This window comes from Centruroides vittatus, unplaced genomic scaffold, assembly GCF_030686945.1.
Source record: "Centruroides vittatus isolate TY-2023 unplaced genomic scaffold, ASM3068694v2 scaffold_3315, whole genome shotgun sequence".
NCBI lineage: Eukaryota > Metazoa > Arthropoda > Arachnida > Scorpiones > Buthidae > Centruroides > Centruroides vittatus.
The window spans coordinates 2,346,728-2,367,416 of NW_027122703.1; the positions used below are offsets into that span (position 1 = coordinate 2,346,728).

Sequence of the window (20,689 nt, forward strand, 5' to 3'; positions counted from 1 at the left end):
TTTGATAAATTTATTTTTATATATTTAAATTTGCCTTTGTATTAAATTTTAAAACCTTTAAATTAAAATTTTATGTACTTTATACAAAGTTTCTGAATAATAATAATAATTTATTGCTGTAAAAAATACATATATATATATATATATATATAGATGAAATAACTTAAAAAAAATAAAGCAAATTAATATAGATTTCTTCAAATAATTACCTGTTCTGTTGCATTCTTTTCATTCTCATCAGCATATGTAGATTCAGTTGTATTAACTGTAGAAAATTGTGAAACCGGTGCTTCATTTTCACTGTCTAATTGTTTTTCTGCTGAAATATTGTTTTCGTGGCCAAAATCTGTAACACTATCACCAACATCACCACTTCTACCTAAGCTCTCTAACCCAGAATCAGTACTCGTATTCACAGCACTTAGACCGAGTTCTTCGGCTGCTTTTCTCCTCTCGGTAATAAATTCTTCTTCCGAAGAGCACACCTCGGAATCGTCTTTAAAATCCGAATGCAGCAATACTTTGTCTGTGTACGATAACGGTCTTTTATCCTGAGAATATTTATGACTTAATGTTCCATTTTCATTACTACCGTGAACTATTCGTTCAGTTAAAGTACTTGAAGCCTCCTATAAAAAATAAATAAATTTCATTAAATTATCGAAAGATAATTACCCTAAAAATGTTTTTTTTTATTCATTGCATTTTAAAGTTTTCTAAATAAAAACTCAATATTTGTATGAAAAATAATTTTAAGATATAAATTTCTTCAGATTAAAACCAAAGAATTTATAATATAAATTGTTTAAATTCCTCTAGGCTTAAATTCTGAGACCAGATGATTTTAATTCATTTAAACTCACACGCTCTCGTGCAAGTTTAAATGAATTAAAAATTCGTACAAGAGTGAACCATTCAAAATTCTTTATAAAATAGAAATGTTTGTATTAAAAAGCTTTCCAAATGAGGTCAATCATTCAAAATAATTATCGTACTGCTATTTTAAGTCATTAAATAAATAAAATTTACAATTAAAAAAAAAATCTTAAATAACTTTAATATGGTTATATTACAATGCTACAAATATTATTAAATTTTATGTTGTTTTTAATTACTGTATACTTTGATAGTAATTTGATGACCCATTAATCAAAAACTTAGTTGTAATTATAAATATTAATACCTCAGATGCACCCTCAGTTTCACTTTCAGAAGGAAAACTATCTATTCCAGATGTTGATTTTTCTTCTTTATCTTCAATAAAATCAGATTTTGACTTTCTGTTTTCTTCTTCGTTTTCGGCCTGATAAATGGCAAAATTATAACTTCTCGGTTTATTTGCTCTAGAAATAAAAATAAAAAATAATGTTTTCTGAAAATAAATTCATTACTTAACTTATAATTTTACAAATAAATCAAAATAATGATATATATATGTCACCGATAAAATTATTTATTTTCATCATCTCCAATGATTTGTAAGAAGTAATAGGCATTAGTCATACTTATAAACCGTTCACCTTTAAAGTATATTAATCATGAATGGAAATTCAAGCCTACATACTTTAACAGACATTAAATCACTAGTACAATACAATTTAAAACTTTAGTAGTAAAATATCATATTTTCTCGTCTAGAAGCTTAAGAACATTCAAGGCTAAATTAACAAAAACCACTATTCATCAGACATTAAGAGCGAGGTCAATGTCACGACAATGCTATAGTTGTTATCAATTTATACGTTATTTATAAAATTTTATATAAAATATATTAAATTTAACTTTTTCAAGTCCTCTTTAAGTTCTCAAAATTGAGGATTAAAAAATATTTTCTCTATAAAAAACATATACTGTAATTTCATTAATTTATCATTCATTAAATACATGATGTTTAATTTAAACAATATTTAAAAATTATTACCTAATAATTATATTATTTATATTTATAATTTTTATATTACTTCTAGTCATAAATATTTTAAAATAATCATAATTTTTAATGTAATTAATCCTTTTTCTATCAGAAACATTAATACTTTAACTTATTTATTCACGTAACAAATGATTATTTGTGTAACTAAATATATTATTAAATCTTAAAAAACTAAATATATATAAAAAGCGTGTTAAAATTACAATTAAAACATGGTGTATAATATATATTTTAATTGGCCTATTATTTTCAAACAGCATATGGAAGTCTGCCATTTGAAAATAATCATCTTCTTCCCACACATGTTGGTCACACATACATAAAATGCCATCAATTTGCACAACAAAGGTCAACTAGCGAGGTAACGTAAAGTGCAGAGTTTAATCGAGAATCAACCCAGATCTTTCGACAGATGAATGACCAGATTAAAAGCCATCTGGACATTCTATACAAAGTTGACTGCAAATAGACACTTTTTATAATCTCTTAATTAATATTTATAAATACAACTTTCAGAATAGTACGACTAGTAATTTCTTAACCGTATAGAAAATTTAAAATTAAAAAAGATCCGTACCTTTCCTCCATCATTTCAGAAAAAGTCTTGATTTTTCGTTGATTCTGTTGTTTTTCCTGCTCTTCGATTTCTTTCATTACCTCTACCCTGTGATGGGTTTTTTCAGATTGCTTTTTTCTTCTTGACTTCCAACTATCTAAATTCTGCTCATATAAATAAATAAGTAAATAAATATACATCATTTAAATACAATTTCACTATCTTTAAAAATAATTTTTGGATAATTAAATCACTTACACTTTGCCATTCCTCTTCTTCATCTCTTAGTTTTTGCCTTGTTATTTTTATTTCTTTTGCTAATTTTAATTGTTCCTCAGCCTATTAGAATTGATAGAATAAAGCAAAATCATGTTAAATTTTCATCTATAAGAACTATTCATAAACCTTTTATAATAAAACAATTCGTAAATAATATTTATTTTTGAAATTCCAAAAATTTGAAATATTCAGGTCACTTAAGTAAAATATAAACAATAAAACACATAAAGTCAAATTATAAATAAAAACTATAGTTTCAATTGCAATCCAAGTATAAAAGGTCAAGAGGCACGTAGGATTTTTTTTTTATTTTTTATTTTTATATCCGACAAATGAAAGCTTTCCATATTATAAACTAATAAAGAAGAAAGAATTTCCTAAATATGAACTTTGCCCTAATCAAAACAGTTTGATTACAGAACAGTTCAACTAGAAACAGTTATCAATGAAAGTAAATTTAGCGAAACAAATAATGAATTAACATTCACTCCAGGCTCTACTTACACACAAAAGAAACAATGTGCCAATTAATTATTTCTCAATCCAGTTCTCTCTTAACCTTTTAAACAATGGAGCGGTCACAATTCTTCTTTATAGAAACCGGCACCCTGGATGACATTACATATTGTCATCTGGCAATTGTCCAAAGTCATATCTACTACTTTTTTTTTCTTTTTCCACCTGCGAGGGGGTGCACTGAAAGATTTCCCTTCACCCACGTGTAGAAACGGACACATTTACGCATTAGTCATCAATTTCATCCCAGATGTTCGCTTCCCGGTATTTTATCTTATTTACAAAAATAGCGAAAAAAATATAGTTAAGTCTGCCAATGTAATATTCAGAGAAGAAGGAAATCCTCCGCTTCAATTTCCCAATCTTGATGTAGAGAAATCGAATTTTCAAAACAATTTCGGAACGGAAGTAATGCGGCGAAAAGCGCAATTATCCAAACCCGACAGCGACGCACGTTGTATATATATATATATAGAAATAGATATAAAAATGATTCTAGATGCTATTACCTAGAATATATAATCGATTACTATATGTATACCTTTTTTTTTTACGGATTTATACTCGATATTTACCTTGAGATAGAGTGAAGAAGACTGTACTTTAACGAATTTCAAAGGATTATGCGCAGGTTGCGTTGATGCTTTCGGTACAGTTCGAGTTGGGATGAATTCCGTGCCGTCTCCCGATAACTGTCGAGAGTGATTGAATCCGCTGGAACCGCTCGAGTTGCTATCCAGACTGTCGATCGAATCGGACCGGACGTGATTACCATGATGACGGCCGCCAGACGGAGTCCCGCCTCTTCCCGAAGGCCAGGATTGGACGGTAAACTGTATGTTGCCACCAGGTGGTGGAGAGTCGCTGCCATCGGTGCCCGTCTTGTACATGCCCGGCATGTTATGTTTCTGCTTCTTTTGTCATTCGGTCGGTTCTTCTGTAAACAAAACACGAGAAAAAAACATCTGCGTGAACTCACTTTTCCTATGTTTTTACAGCACTCAAATATATTCTAATCCGATAAATCAAGATGCGTATGTAATCTAGAGCGTTTTACGTGTTAAACTTATCCATACACTCGAATCCTTAGGCTATATTTATATGCTAGATAAAAATACCAGAAAAAAAAAGAATTATTTACCCGATGTGCATATAAAACAGTGTATTAGTAGTAAATGAAAACAGAAATTACTTTTAAATATTGTACATGTTAGATTTTAATAGAAAATTCTGTTATATTATCTTTAATCCATTGAAAAATCCACTTGTAGCCTACCAATTACTACTCATTAATGTTGGAGATGTTGACCTACAAATACTAACATTCGAAATCGTCCAATAAGCTTTATATATAATGCAAGAGTGCATTTACTCGACTACTATTTTATTCCATCTACTGTTGGAAAGGATTAAGGGTTTTTTTTTTCTTTTGTCATTTATCAATAGAGAAATAGTTAATAAATTAATGGGATTAGTTTTATTTCACATGGATAAATCTTAGTCAAAAGCGACGTTGACTTTTACATCCTTTACCCTTCTACCAGTGCAAATCGATTTTGTTCTTCGCAGTGTAGTTTTTGTTAATGGAAAGTTGAAAAATCGCTATAATTTAATTGTAAAATTCTATTTTAGATATAAAATCTTGTCTACGAACAAAAGTCATTTCTTATATTTACTCTATTGCCGGGCATCGAGCGATTTTTCATATAGTTTAACCTAGATAAAATACATTTTAGCAATTTAGACGTTTTCTATGGAATAATAGCGGAAAAAAGTCACCTCCAAGTTGCATTAATCTAAATCAATTCGACTCCAGGACACGAAAAGCGATAATCGGTATAGTGAATGGAAGTGTGATGCGCTATCACATTCGTTAGGCCAAAGCCACCAAACGTGACCCACCTTTATCGTGTAGCCTTCTATTGTAGATTGAATGGATCATACAGTTCTTTGTAAACTATATTTTACCCTAATTTCCTGTACTAGTTTGTCCATAATAGTGCCAACCTCGGTAAGAAAAATCCTGTAAAGCTCTATTAATCTCTCATTCTTGACAATCTATTCTTATTTGATCAATTGTAAATTGGAAGAGAGAGATAAAAATTTATCTAAAAACAATGGACCAGTGTTTATTGATTCGAACTAAAAGCTCGACTTTAAATGCATTGCTGTTTAATACACTAGAAATTAGGCTATGTTTAGAGTAGGAGAGAACAAAGTTAATGGATTAGTTCTCTGTTTTACTTAAGTAACATTGGATTGATACAAACAAGTTTCAAAACTCCTCTAATTTACTAAAATTAATTATATTTTAAAGCTCGATAAATAAAGTTCGAGTTCGAGTTTCGAAACTTTGGTATTCTACATCCGTTAATCTAATTCAATCTTTAATGAAAATGACATGAATAACAAAACTCCATTATAGAATTAATTATTTTGCTTTAATAGTTTATCAGAATTCATTTTATATCAATTAAAATTGCTTATTTGAAAGTCAACAGTTTGATAGATTCATAAACAATTCAAATAGGGGTGATTAATAGATTGGAAACTCAAAAAAAAAAGTTTACAATAACAACAATAGAATTGCAATTGTTTACGATTTTCATGCGGATTTATTATAATTTACCACGAGTTACGAATTCCTTTTATTGTTTAATCATTTTAGATATGTGTAAGCAATTCTGATAATATAATATGACAATAGGTTATAAAAGCCACCATCTGTTATCTCATTACTTAAAAGTTTGATTGTGTTACGCGTATTTAGTTCACGTAACAACTTTAAAACTTAATTAATATTTATTTAAATTTAAATAATATCTATAGATTAATAATTTAAAATAATGTTATTTTAAACTATGATCTTACGAAATGGGAATTTTTATATAAAATATTAAAATAATAATTTATAACAGATTTTAATTAATATTTTTAATGTTTCCTGTATGTTAACATTGCAAAAAATTTATAAAATATGAATCATATTATTATGCAATATTTTTATATTAACTAAAAATCATATCATTTAAACAGAACCGGATTTAATTTATATATACATAAACTAGACAAATTACAGTTTAGGGACTCACTCTATGAGGCTATAACTTAGGGCCTTATATTTTTAAACTTATTAATTATTAGATGGGAAGGGCCTCTTATATATTATAGTTTAACGCCACAATGAATCTAAATCCAGTCCTACTTGTAAATTTTAAGCTTAAGCTAAATAACTAAAATATACCCAATAATAAAGTTTAAAGTTTATTTTTATAAAATTCCTCAACGCTGGATATTATTTATAGAAATAATTGAGATATTTCCTCAATTCCTTTCTAAATTACCAAGAGAAAAAAAAAGCTCTATATTTACTACAAACAAAGAAAAATACAGAAAAAGTAATAAGAATAAAATAAATTTCTTTATGTAGATTAAACTGTATTTTTAAATATTAACTTTCATTCATCCAAAATAGAAGATATAGAATGAAAGAATATATATATATATTGCATTGTATGTGTTATGTACAGGTATATATTATATTTATATATTTATACTTTACATCCTGTTGTCTGCTATTTGTGGAAAATTTTATGTAAGTTTGCTAAAGCTTAATAAACAGGCCAGGCCTGACTGATTTTGTAAAACCGTGAGAAAACAAATTTTATGTATCTTCTAGTTACTTAACTACTACATAAAATAATTTACTTTTTTTTATTATTATATAAAAGAAAAAAAATTATTCTTTATACATGACATTCCTGTTGTATGCTAGGAAGTCGAAGTGATTACCCAGTCAAAAGCCTATTTCAATAGTAATATTTACAGTAAAGATAATACTGCTTTAATTATATATTTGTAACTTTTATCCTTTCTCTCTTTTATTCTGTATTTCTTTTCATTAGCACTGAAGTATTCTTCCGGAAATAAAAAAGTAAAAAAATCCTTACCGACTAAGCCCGAAGCCAAAGTCAATGTACGCTGGCGACCTGAGAATCTTCGATTTCAGCTTTAGCCAAACAAGTTCTCATTAATTAAGTTAAATTCAATAAGTTGGCATTTAGAATTTTAAATATAAATAAATTCTTACGAGATGGAAGATCCGTTGTGTGAGTGATGAAGTGACGAAGATGCGCTTTGTGAATTTACTACTTATGCTAAATATTTAATTTAAAAAAAAAAATTAAATACGTAGCAACACGCACTGTTAAGTTTATTATAACGAAACGAAAAAGTAAATAATCTCAGCCTGAGGAAATGCCATACTTTCGCTTTGATAAATTGTCATTAATGGTATATTAACGATAATGTTATCTCTGGTAATAAACGAAGAACATTTACCTCATTTAAATTAAAAAAAATTTAAAAAAAAAAAAAAGTGAAATTAAATATGACCTATAGATTACAAAGTTTCGAAATGATTATTTAAAAATACATATACTGTATTTCAAATTTAAATTTTCGAAGCAATTGAATCTCTGATAGCTTCCGGGACCTTTCGAGGAGCCTCAACTCCCTTATGGGGTCCTCCCACCCCCAAAACTAAGAACATAAAAGACAACTTATCTTAAATCTTTCGGGTCATTCCCCTTTCACCTTTTCGAGAAAACCCTCGGGAATAAAATGGAATTTAAGTTTTACCTAAACGATTATAATTGAATTTCGAATAACTTTTTTTTAAGTATAATTTTCTATTCAAACTTATAAAGAATATATTATTGACGTAAATACGAGTAACACAATATTTGAAAAGGATGGAAAAAAACAAGCATACCTGATGTCGAAATATGAAATTTAATCTCTTATCCGGGTATGTACGATGTGCCTTCGACTTTTAACAAGATCCTTGCCTAACAGAAATGGAGTCATATTGACCCGGAGAACATAAAAAAAAATGAAGTCGATACTACATTATGAACGCAAATACCGCATTCCATTCTTAGTTTTCCTTCCTTTCCTTAATAATAATAATGTTAAGTGCTGATAACACTTATCACGTATGATGATGAAAATATTCGCCGGCAGATAATATAAAAATCATAATACTTTCTTCACTTTAAAAAAAAAACCATTAATTTACGCTACTCCCCTTTAAAATAATTACAGATTTACGCCATGTTTACGATGAATATGCAATAAGCTCTGCTTTGAAAACATTATTATTTTTATGACGTAATTCGTGACGTCTATTTTGAGTTGTAAAATTGTTTGTCAAACTATATATATATATATATATATATATATATATATACTGTTTATACTAATTAAGAAATAACTAGAGGATATTTATGTTTAAAAAGAATTTCAGAATCCGTGAGGCTGAATACATTACGCAACGGGGAGGTTAAAGTATGTGGTGTAATGTCGATTAGTCATTATAAGTGGGGTATATATATTGTTTTGTTTTAAAGTTTTTTTCTACTGAAAATACGGGAATTATCCCGTTTATATATATATATATATATAATTTTTTTTAATGGTTATACGTTCAGTTTAAGTCTCGAAAACGAGTGAATAAATTCGAAAATAGAAACGTCTGCTTGTAGTTGTTATAGAAATGTAAATAATTTAGATAAGTGTAAAAAATTATATTTATATCTTCTGTTATCAATGTTACGGTCTATCTGCTGTATATGCTTGGTTTACATTACTCTTCTCTACATCCTTGCAAACGACCTTCAGACATAGGCGTGTAACGTTACGTATTGTTATAGAAACTACAGAATTCTTGTATTTTTGGAAAAATGAGTGGCCAATTGTTTACATTAATCACCATCAATTGGCATATTTAAACGAAGATAAAATACGCGTCAGGTCCTTAACATCAATTAAAATATAATTTAAATCTTATCAACGCTTATTTATCTAAATGTCTTTTTTTTTTTTTTCACGTCTTCGAAGTAATATTTAATCGTTAATCGCATCTGCCGGTAAATGGTTTATCGGTATTTTTAAATTTTTAGCGCCATCTGTCGCTGTTAAAATAAATTAATTTGAATAAAATTACGTTAGAAATTATTCCATCCCTTCCCAACACCCGCGATCCGCGAATTTTGTACCCTTCTTAACTACAGTTTATATGAAAATAACAATGATCAATGAGATGACAAGTGTAGAGTGATATCTCCTAGCCTAAAAGAAGGGGAGCATTGTATTGCAGCTGCTTCTCTTGAGTCATGGTTGAGCGGAAGAGAAAAAAAAGAATAACTGGACATTTTAAATGGACAGTGACCTCGGTTCGATCTTTAAATGAAGTTCTGCAGAAACTATCATTAGCGGGGGAACTAGACGTTAAAGAGAATCTGAAGCCATTCTTCTTACGCAAACGTTGACATTTTTCAATTGAAAGCTACCGAACAATTGAACCATTAATTAAAAATCTAATTAATTAATTTTTTAGACGTTCTACAGGATTGAGATGTAATCAAGTGACTTGTGTCAACTAACTTGTATGCGATTTAAAAAAAAAAACAAAACGCTGTTAGTGGCACAAATAGGATGGAGTTGGTGAATAACGTCGGCGGTTTAGATAGAATTTTAAACGATCCTATGCATTATTCACCTACTATTGAAGATATCCTATCAACCAGGACTATCAGCAATGAGGTGATTTAAAATTAAGTAGCGAATTCGCCATCTTAATAGATTTATAAGCGTCTGAACTTTGTGAATGAATAACCTAGTTCAAACGGAAATGCGGGATAGTGCAGTCAGCTGTAAAAATAAGCACCACCTACCGGCTGTTATCAACAATAGCGAGGAGGGATATGTATAGAAATACACATCCGGAATTTATAGTTTTATAATCAGATTAGAAATCGTTTTTTTTATAGATATTCCCACTATTTTACCTCGCTTACACCACTTACCAGACACATTAATAACACAACGAGTTTGGGGAGTCATATAAAATGAATCTGACTCTCAAATCGACGGTCATGGAACTTACTGCCTATTTACTTCCGGTATCGAGCCAATAAAGGGAAAATTTTCCCCCATTGTCCGTTAACAAAGAAACACGTGACCGAACCACGCGTTTAATTCCGGCTGGATCCATTTTTAAAATTGGAGGATGGGAGCTTTAGAAGTGAACGATGAATCATGCTAGCAACTAGACGAACGAAATTGTGTTAACAACTTTCTCTTTGTCGCAACATATGTGGAACATAACGTCTCCAGTTACTCTCTAATGCCGTGTTCTTTTCACGTCTATAAGAAAGTTGAAAAATAATAATAACTGATAAGGCTACACATCAAATATTCACTTTTTATGTCTTTCTTTTTCTTTTTACAAACACTTCTTCGCTATGGGAAAGGACTAAGAGGTTGAGGTTAACTTGTCTAGGAGCGTGAGCACTTTTCAACCCTCCAGCTCGTAAAATAGGTCACTTTCTTCTCTTAATTATGATAAAATGATTTTAAATTTAAATGCCAATCTTCACAATTAATTACATTAGAAAAAAAAACGATATCGTAAGAATCGTGGTTTAAATCTCTCGATAAATTTTTATTGTTCTTTTAATTGAGGAAATTTTAATGGAGGATTTTTTTGTTTTTTTTTTTCCTTCGATTTAAAAACAGAAAAATAAATCGGTACTATAAATTGATCAACACAAAAACCTCATTACCGCAACCAAGACCCGATTATTAAGTTCTTTTCTTCCATTGAAGTGAATTTTTCTGTATGAAACGAGGTCAGACTCTTCAATCATTATGACAATCTCGTCACGATTATTCATTATACGCTACTATATAAAAATTTTCATTCACGATGAAATTATTTTTATAAACATTCCATCTAACATTTAAATATTTATATATCTACATATTACCTAAATGCACTGTCGACGTTGCGTGTGTTTTTTCGTTAAGAAAGTTAATTGAAGCGTATACAAATACAGACACATCATTAAATTCTTTAAACAAGTAGAAATTATAAGAGAGAGGATGGAGAAAGAGGAAAAAAAAATTAGTGTTTCCAATTTGAAATTGTTGAAATTCCTTAAATATTTCATTAAATAATTGGCTAGAAAGAAAGTTTTCAGTAAGGAATTAAGAAAGATTACTCGACACTTCGATAGTCTTTTCTTTTTTCTTCATTAAATACGAAAAAAAAATATAATAATTTATAAATTAATATAAGTTATAGAAAGATTCCAATTTTCAATTAATTATAAAATATAACTTTAACAGATCGATGAAGCTTTTAATCTTTAAGGAAAATAAAATAAAAAAAAATAATAATAATAAAAGGAAGTCGAAAATAGAAGCTGTATTTTTGCGTTTTCCTTAACTGTTGTAATTTTTTATATATATATAAATAAGTAGAAAATTAATTTATTTTGAAAGATTTAATTTCTAATACAAAATCGAAGGTTTAAAAATCTTTTTCTTCTTTTTTAATTTTGTAAGAAAGAGCCTGTGCAACATTACAAAGCAAAAGGGGGGGGAAGTGAAGTCGACAGCTGCTGCATTTTTTTCTTTTCTTTTTTAATGGTAAATTTTTGAAAAAATGGGACATTTAAATCCGCATATGTAGAACTATCCAAGCATTAAATAGGTATTTAAGACTTAATAAAGGATCATTTAATATTTGATTTTTAAAAATACTCACAGCAATTACTCTACGTAAAAAGAATAGTTATTGTCCGAGAAGCCATGACAGATTTAATTATTCTATTTAATTTTTTTTTTTTGTCATTCGTTTGAAACTTTTAACACATTTTAAAACACACAACAGAACTAGTTACCTATTTACTTACCAAAATTATTACGCACGAGTTTAAAATTTCGTAAAAAATCATCCCTCTCGATATAAAAATCTTGCAAAAATTCATTTTGACAAGGCTTGTTATCAAGATTTTGATAAGAGTTTTGAAATTTAGAATTACATTTTCGCCTTACTTACTTATTAATATAGGTCTACTAAGTGGGCAGTGAACTAGAATTAAATCTTACAAAATTAGTTTAAAAGTTTTTGAGGCATAAAAATCTTATTACGCAAGATAATAACAATAAAATTAATCAGTGGATTGTGTAAAAAGAAGGGTGATTTTTATCGCGATGACGTTGAAATAAGCAAAAATTTCTTTGTTAAACTTGATTAAAGGACGATAGAACACGTTCGATACAAAAGAGAAATAGAAGTGTTGTCCCTTTCTTCAGAAAAGAGGCGGCATATCACAAGCTTAACTTCAGCCTTAAGGCAAGGTCGTAGAAGTGAAGGCCGTTCTTTCAGGAAGAGAAACGGGATTCCTTGCAAATATTCTTCAACTAAAGTAATAATAATAAAGAAATTTACTTCCTCGATAGTATTAAAATTCGCATTAAAAAGTTTTTAAAATTATTTTAACCGCCTCTAATATATATTTTAAAGCGATAGTAAATGTATTCTGCATCTGTAGCTTCTTCGCATCTAAATTTATATCCAGAAAATTTTGAGGTCTCGTAAATGCCAACGATCAATACCCAGACCATGGTCTCCATAGCAACTACGATTCCATCATGGCTTCCTAGGTTTCTGATGGTCTTGATATTCAAATTCCTTCCGGCAGTATGGAAGCGTAAAAGTATTGACATCGAGAAAAAATCTCGGTTTATAAACTATTTTTCTTCCCCTGGATGAAATTTCAACTTATTGCTTATGTTGATTTCTTGAGAGACTAGATTTAAAATCACAAATTCCCTATAGAAAATGCCTCCATAAGTAGAAAGATTGGTTTAAACACGTGAAAGCGAAAACATCTCCCGTTTACCATATTCGTTCTTCATATTTAAAAAGTAATGGCAAAAATGGGTATTCTATTTTCATCATATTTACAATCTCTTTCCGGGAGTAGGATTGTTAAGTTTATCGTAAGAATTGTCTGTCCTTGGTAAAATTCGATAAACAAACAATGGGCTTACCGGTAGAGGTTCCATTCTGTTCCTTTGTCAAAAAATAACTCTCGGAGTAGCATTTCCTTATAAATAATAACTAGAAGACAATAGAATAGTCGTAGAATCACTCGACTATGCCCAATGATACATTAGGCCATACTTCACGAGCAAGTAGCTCAAGAATATTAAAACGAGATTGGTTCTCAGTACGTTATGGATTTAAAAAAAATTCCGTAGAACTTCATTAAGGTGGTATAATAAGAATTCCATTAAGAACTAACGCCATTTGCAATTCTAGAAAAACAAAAAGAAATGCATCCTAGGAGCCGCTATTTACTTCTCTGTTGGGGGTTATTTTACAATCCTCGACCTCTCCCAGGCTTTTAAATAGATTAGGAATAATTTGTTACTCGGGGTTCACTATCCATAGATGGGTCCAGGGTGCATTTTTATTAATTATACAAACGAAATGATAAAAGTTGACATGTTTATAGTACTGAAAGCGTTCGGAAAATGAGTCACGAATTTCGTATTTACGAAACGAAAACGATGATAATTACTTAGAAAAAAAAACAGTGATTGAAACTGTAAAAAACTGTTCTTTAACATTAAAAAATACAGTAGTTATTTGTTTATATATTGCAAAGAGCAATGCAATTTTCGATGAGATTATGTATAAACTTATACTGAAAAATAGTGTAATCTAAGATGAATTTAAATGGGTAGAATTCTGATTAACTGGATGGTTACAAATTACAATAGAAATAAAATATCATTCGATGTAAAGGTTCGTATCAATTGAAGTTTGTTGTGATTTCATCCATTAGGAATGTGCAGGATATCCTTAACAACAAAATTGGGTGGATCGTATCCCATTCAGAAAATTTTAAATTTAGAATTTTTTTTTTAATTACATGCGATAAAACACGAGCGAAGTAATGCCACGCTCCGAACTCATTGAAAAATTTCACAGATGTACTGTACTGTACAGTAATGAGGATGAGCATATTATAAAATTTAAATCATCCGCTTGGATAAACTCGTATAAAATTTAGCGGAGTTTTGTCTTTAAAAAAATTGATTAGAAGGGGATTTATCGAAGTTAACTTCTTAGGTGAATTACCCACCTGTCGAGTTCAGAACTAGGACTTAAGTGAATAGAAGAATTAAAAAATATATATAGAATGAAAAAAAAGCTTTCACTCAAACAAACTGGAATTTCTAGGTCAGTGGAGATAAATAATGAATAGATGCACAAGCTTTAATCATTTATAGGCGGTAAACATTCATATATTGTTCGTTGAACTCTATTGTTTTGGAGTAAGTCTAATGGATAATCGGGTAATACATTTCAATTTTAAGAAATTAAACGTCTTTTACAACACGCGTTAATTATCAAGAAGTGCAGATTTGAATGACAGGACGGTAAAATTTCAATTACATTTTGACAATTATTACACAAAAGTTTTAACAGTATTGATCCTTCAATGGCTTCCCTCGCCCGCATTGCCATTAGAGCAACAAGAAAACACTCACCTCGATGCTGCTGTAACGAAGAGTATAGAGTGAAATATCCTGATTTTAATCCTATGAAGGTTTGCAACACGGAGACCAGCTTCTTTATATGTATCCTGTTTGAAACCTACCGGTCGTCTGGTTGCGCCAGCAGTCGTTCGGTCCGCTCGGAAGGACTCACCTCTGACAACCAACAGGAAAATGCACGAGTGACTAGTTGAGAAACATGCCAGTAGGGGCGTCGTGAACAATAACATGCAGTCGATCGTGCAGTGTTTTTTTTCGTACGACTGTCTCTGTGTGTGTGTGTGGTTGGCTTGTACAGCTTCTATGTGCCCTTTTTTTTATAATTATCTCGTCTAGATTATCAGGTTTTTAAGGATAATTTGTTAAGGATAAGTTTGTAAAATTGCTAACGGTAACTGCTAAAACAGTTTTCTTATAATAGTAACAGAACAGGAAAGTTGAAACTGCGTAAAAAAACGTACAAAAGTCGAATTTCCACGGTTAGAAACCGGGATAATTTTTAACGATAAGAGCCTGTTTAACATTGCAGCTGGCGCCTTTACTACCCACATGAACGGTCAGCTGCACCGGATGTGATGTGCTCTGACGTCTTCCGCATGAACGAACTCTTATAAATAATGTCAGAAGGAGTCGATAACTGATTACACGTGTAGCAACGAAAAAAGATCGGAAAACATTTAATCAATTAGGCACCTATGCATTTTTCCTGATAGGTGAAGCCTACGGGCCAAAAGTAGTTTGCCTTTTTCACACTTGATCAGTCATGCTATTATATATCACTTCGATTGTGATCGAAAGATATCAACTTATAGGACTAAAACTAGTTGCGGTTTGTAACTAGTCGGAACTCTGACAAAAGAAAATTTAAAAAAAATAAATAAATAAATAAATAAAATTAAAAGTCACCCCTTAGTGACGTCACGAACTTGAGCAGTACCCGCCCAAATCGTGATGGACGTGCTGCGATCCACACTTCGTTCGGTTCAATGACCCTCACTTAAAATTTAGCAACAAGTGTTTTATGGAGATAATTATAAGAAGCTTTCGAACAAGTAAAAATGTTTATACACAAATATGTATTTAATTATAACCTCGAGTGTTGTATATGATACTGTTATTATATATAAGTGATACCTTTCACACTAAGTACAAATTCTAAGACTTATCTGAACTGTAATGTGTTCTTAATTTCATTTTTTACAGCTTAATATATTAAGAATTTTGCAAAACAAGAAGAAATTCCAATAAATTTGAATTTCGGATACATATTAATCCAATTCTTTTAAATATTTATTTAAAAATTTAAGAATTTAAGTCATTTTCAAACATGCCCCCCTTCATCACAGCGATTTTCTTAAACATAATTAGACATAATTAATACTTAACATTTTTCAGATATTTTTATGTTGCGAAGTTTAAATAGCATTGATTTGCATAACCAGTGGATATGTTGAAATCTATATTTATAGGCCATTATATAGTTGTATAAATTTATATATAATGGGAATTTTCCTTCAAGATTTCGATTCGACGACCCACTTTTTATGCCGTTCAATATGCAGAAATCTTGATTGAGACGTTACCGTGCATAATGAGCACCCACTCTGCAATAACAGTTCGTGTATCATTCGCACATCAATCTCGAAGCAGTCTACGGTATTTTTCTACGGACTTAATATTCTAAAACGAAAATTTACAACATTATGAAATATATGTAACATAAAAGACACGCCTCGTATTTCTACCATTTTCCTTGACCTAATTAAACACACAAGATAGAAGGTCAGATTGCAACAGGCAACCTTGTCCATTGACAGGTAAAAATACTTTTAAACTAATACAGGTGAGGAAGGATGCAATTACGAAATGTCCAACTCCCTCCTTCATATATATATATATATTGAAAATTCGATCGAGATTAGTATAAATCACGTTGCAAATATACATACTTGCATTCATTATAACTTATTTATGATTGGTTTCGAGTCATAAATCATGTCTATCCTCCAGTTAAAAGATTACCGAGAATATTAAACTGATACAAGTTGATATTTATATACTTTAAATAGGTCATTTTTATGTATAAGTGAACTTAATGACCGTATAGTAAACACTATACTGTAATGTCTTTTGGAATTCCTCCCGTCTTATGGGCACTCGAGCTTCGAAAACGAATCTTATCGAGCCGTTTCCATCTTATTTTTTAATATTTAACCTTCTATAAATAGTTTTTTTAGCTCAGGAGGACCTCATATTTACGGGGTCTCAAACTATCTTAACACTATTTTTAATATACTAGGCCTTAAAGTTAAATGATTCTTTCTAGTCTCTACCTATATAGGGCCTGTCCAAGAATGATTTTTTAGATTTAAATTTCAATTATGAAGAATCTTAACGCTAAAGTATGCTGTAATTAATAAGCTGTGCTATTTTAATCCACGTTAAAGTCGTTAAATTAAGCTCCCCCCACATCAAAATGATTAAAATTTTTAAGTGCTCGACGGAGCGGAATCGCATAATAAGGCTCTTAATATATTAGCATATATTCATAGTTGCATAATAAATTTATTGGCTATGCAATGTAAATGGTAATTACTCCATAAAGATCTATTAAAATCTTTTTCTCTTGCTGTCCTTGAACAACTGTTCTTGATAATAGAGCGTATTGAGGCTGTTTTGCTCTTGTTTTGATTCATGTTTTTGTAATTAGTCAGCGTCAGGCGTAGCTTCTTCATCAGTCCATACCAAGGTTAATTAAGTTTTTTATTATCTAACACACTAAAGAATTAATGGAAAATTCTTTACACAGCTACACGAATTACTCCTTTATTTTCTAAAAATATCGATGCAAAAATTACTTCCATACTCTTTAAAAATAACAGTATTTAAACAAGAATGTTTACAATAGAATTTATGGCATATAAAATGATTTTACTTATATTTTTAATAAGAAATATTTAATATTGACCTAATAAAATAATTTAAATAACAATTGCCTGCAATAAAAATAACTAGTTTCAAATTATTTTTCCTCCCTTATTAAGGCCTTTCAGTTGTGTGTGTGTGTGAGAGAGAGCCGTGTCATTTACCTTTATGAGGCCCCTAGTACATTAAAAATATAACTCAATAGCATTAAATAAATTGTATTATATTCTTTTAAATAATAAAATTTGACAAAATAAAGATATTTTTTTTTACACAAGAAATTTCTAACAAATGCTGTTGAGGCCCGTAAATGCGCATTTATAGAAGGGCCCTGCTAACTCTCTGATAAAAGGGCCTGCTCTTTCGACTCTTTCAATTGCAAATTCTTAACTTTTCTTCCTTTTTTTTAAGCATTTGTTCTATTTTCTTATATTTTATTTTGAATTATTAAGCTTTATAAAAGATATATCTTTGATTATTTTTTATTATTCAATTTAAATATACTTCTGTATATACTAGACTCGTTGCATAATAAAAAAATACTCGGAAAGTAAATGATGATAAGAAGAAGAATGATAAACATGAAAAGCTGCAGATAAAAAATAATTATGCAAGAATTGCTATTAAAATTAAAAGAATTTAGGCTTCTATAACATAAACAGTGACGATTTTAGACCGTGCGAGGCATTAGATAAGCTAGACTTATGAGGCCCAGGCCGGATTTGCTCATACGCTAAACAAGCTAAGCGTAGGGCCTGTCGTTATGAGTCTATAGCTTAGGCCCTTACATTTTTACACGTATAATCATGTTATACTTTAGTGCCACAGGTTTAAGTCAGGCCCGATGAGGCCCCTCTTGTATAAATGTGAGCCTAATTGGTTATCAAATATATCGTGCAATACTCGATGTTGTTTGTACAGGGTCTAGGATCTTAGCTGGCGCTGGATTCCAAGTATTAAAATGTGCGTGTCTGAGGCCCTAAACAAAAGCTTACGCCTAAAATCTCAACCGAAAGAACACAATAAAGAATATAAAATGAATTCGCTGAAAGAAGTACAAAATATGATTTATCAGATAATAAAATATTCGTTTATTCAAAGAGCAGCCATCCCTCAGAATTCCAATCTTCTATTTTCATGCTCCAAAAAAGAAATTCCTTTTTTTACTTTTTTCGATGATGCCAGCAACTTCAAATCTTACATAAAAATAGGATTTAACTTTGTGCTAATTCATCGCGGTAATACGAATTTCGAAAAATAGTAAGCAATACATAAGAATTCCAAGATGACGTGACGATAGCAGTTCTCATGAAACTGAATATTTAAGAGGGCGTATAACATCTCATGAAAAACAAATCACGAGAAGAATAGGCTAATAATATACTGTACTTTACCAAAATTTATAAGCTATTTTTAAGAATTTATTAATTAAAATATAAATATACTAAAGAAAAAATTTCCAGAGACCTGTAGAGACTTCCAAATACGCGGCACTATCTAGGCCCTGAATTACATATAATCTAAACAAGTAGTGGAGGATTACCCACTTAGAGCCTCGTCGTCTCGAGGGGCCTCAAAAATTACATAGCAAAAAATAATATGCCTATAAAATTTAGTAAGGGTCTTGTGCCTACCTGAAAGGAACGTAATCCGCTACTATAAACGAGCTACACTTAATAGGCCCTCGCTCAATCCTTAATAAAGTAAATGCGATCAGGTCCACATTAATGCACGGATATTCCTTCACCTTTTTAGAGGCCTCACCTCACTGATCATTACCGATATTTGTTTTATATCATCTATATCCGTATAATGCGTCTAAAGAAATTGGGCCGGGGGCCTCAAAAGTGTTAAAACGGCCCTGTGTATTATTCGTTACGCGGTAGGAAGGCCTCTTAAATGTTATAGTCACAAATCTAAATCCAACCAAATGAATACAGTGGTATATAACTAATCTCAGGGCTTAATAACTCCTATAGTTGTATACATATAAGTTAGTAGGCATACAACAGACTTTAAGTAAGAATGATAAGGCATAACTTTCAGAATATGAACACAGCTCTTCCATATGTAGTTATTTAATTTATATTAATGCATAGAACCATAGAAAACCCATAATTAAAATCTATTGTTATCAGTGTTTCCCGAATTACTCGAGTAACGGAATTAAATAATAATAATAATAATTTGCAAAATTTAACGCTCTAAAACTGAATTACAGCCTTATTAAATTCGCTTACAATTAAAAATAACTCGAAAAATCTTAGAAGAATTTCCAAATATACATCTTACCTTTTGAACTTTGAAGTTAGATTTTAGGCCTATATATATATATATAATTAACAAGACGAATTAATTAAAGTTTTAAAGTCCTTGAACCGCGAATGTATACTATAAGTAATTTTTCTAAAAATATTATAATGTAAACTACACGAAATTACTCTTTAGAGTTTGCATCGATGTGGCGTCAAACGTGTGTGGATGCTTCAATTGGATCTCGCGTGTAATCGCTTTTACATCCCTTTAAGTGCGTTCAATAAGACTTTTCGACAACTGTAATCTTTCGAGTGATCACGTGATTACCGTCAAAATCCACTTCATCACGAACACACAGACACACACACACACGCGCGCGGAGAGACAATGCGCTCATACAGAGATGAGAATGGCACCACAAAGGACATCACACGATCTTCCATTAAATGTCGTGTAAGGTGTGACTTAAATTAATCCCCCAGCGTTTCGATTCGGAGTAAAGTAACCATTGTTCCATTCTGTCTTTAAAAAAAAAAAGAACGGCTTATGAATTCTCCAGTAATTCAAGTACGAGTTTTCGCCTTCGTAATGATTCTTCCGGCATTTATAATAAGATTAATACCACGGGGAATTTTTTATTAATTATAATAAAATAAATAGTAGATTATTAAACAAAATACATAAGACATTTTTCATATTGTTTATACATATTTTAATAACGTGCACCTGCAACTTAAAAAAAAAAAAAAAATTCTTCAGGAATGCCATTTTGTTACACAACATCGCCCACGTATTGTTAACAA

The 20,689-nt window shown here is 30.3% G+C and overlaps 1 protein-coding gene across 3 annotated transcripts in view; it reads right to left on the minus strand.

The window, feature by feature from the left end:
• The window catches only part of LOC136988486 (dentin sialophosphoprotein-like), a 61,256-nt gene extending 46,387 nt beyond the window's left edge, over positions 1 to 14,869 (minus strand). The window contains exons 1-7 of one of the 3 annotated variants that reach the window (XM_067286356.1): positions 7,375 to 7,461; positions 7,235 to 7,293; positions 3,860 to 4,221; positions 2,748 to 2,828; positions 2,511 to 2,653; positions 1,184 to 1,343; positions 210 to 629 (exon numbers count right to left, since the gene is read on the minus strand). In XM_067286356.1, the coding sequence (XP_067142457.1) occupies positions 210 to 629; positions 1,184 to 1,343; positions 2,511 to 2,653; positions 2,748 to 2,828; positions 3,860 to 4,183 (1,128 nt within the window). In that variant the 5' untranslated portion in view covers positions 4,184 to 4,221; positions 7,235 to 7,293; positions 7,375 to 7,461. Of the gene's footprint in view, positions 1 to 209; positions 630 to 1,183; positions 1,344 to 2,510; positions 2,654 to 2,747; positions 2,829 to 3,859; positions 4,222 to 7,234; positions 7,294 to 7,374; positions 7,462 to 8,058; positions 8,372 to 14,699 lie in introns of those variants that run through there. The other 2 variants (XM_067286354.1, XM_067286355.1) reach the window with 2 other exon arrangements.
• Between the last annotated feature and the right edge of the window lie 5,820 nt (positions 14,870 to 20,689).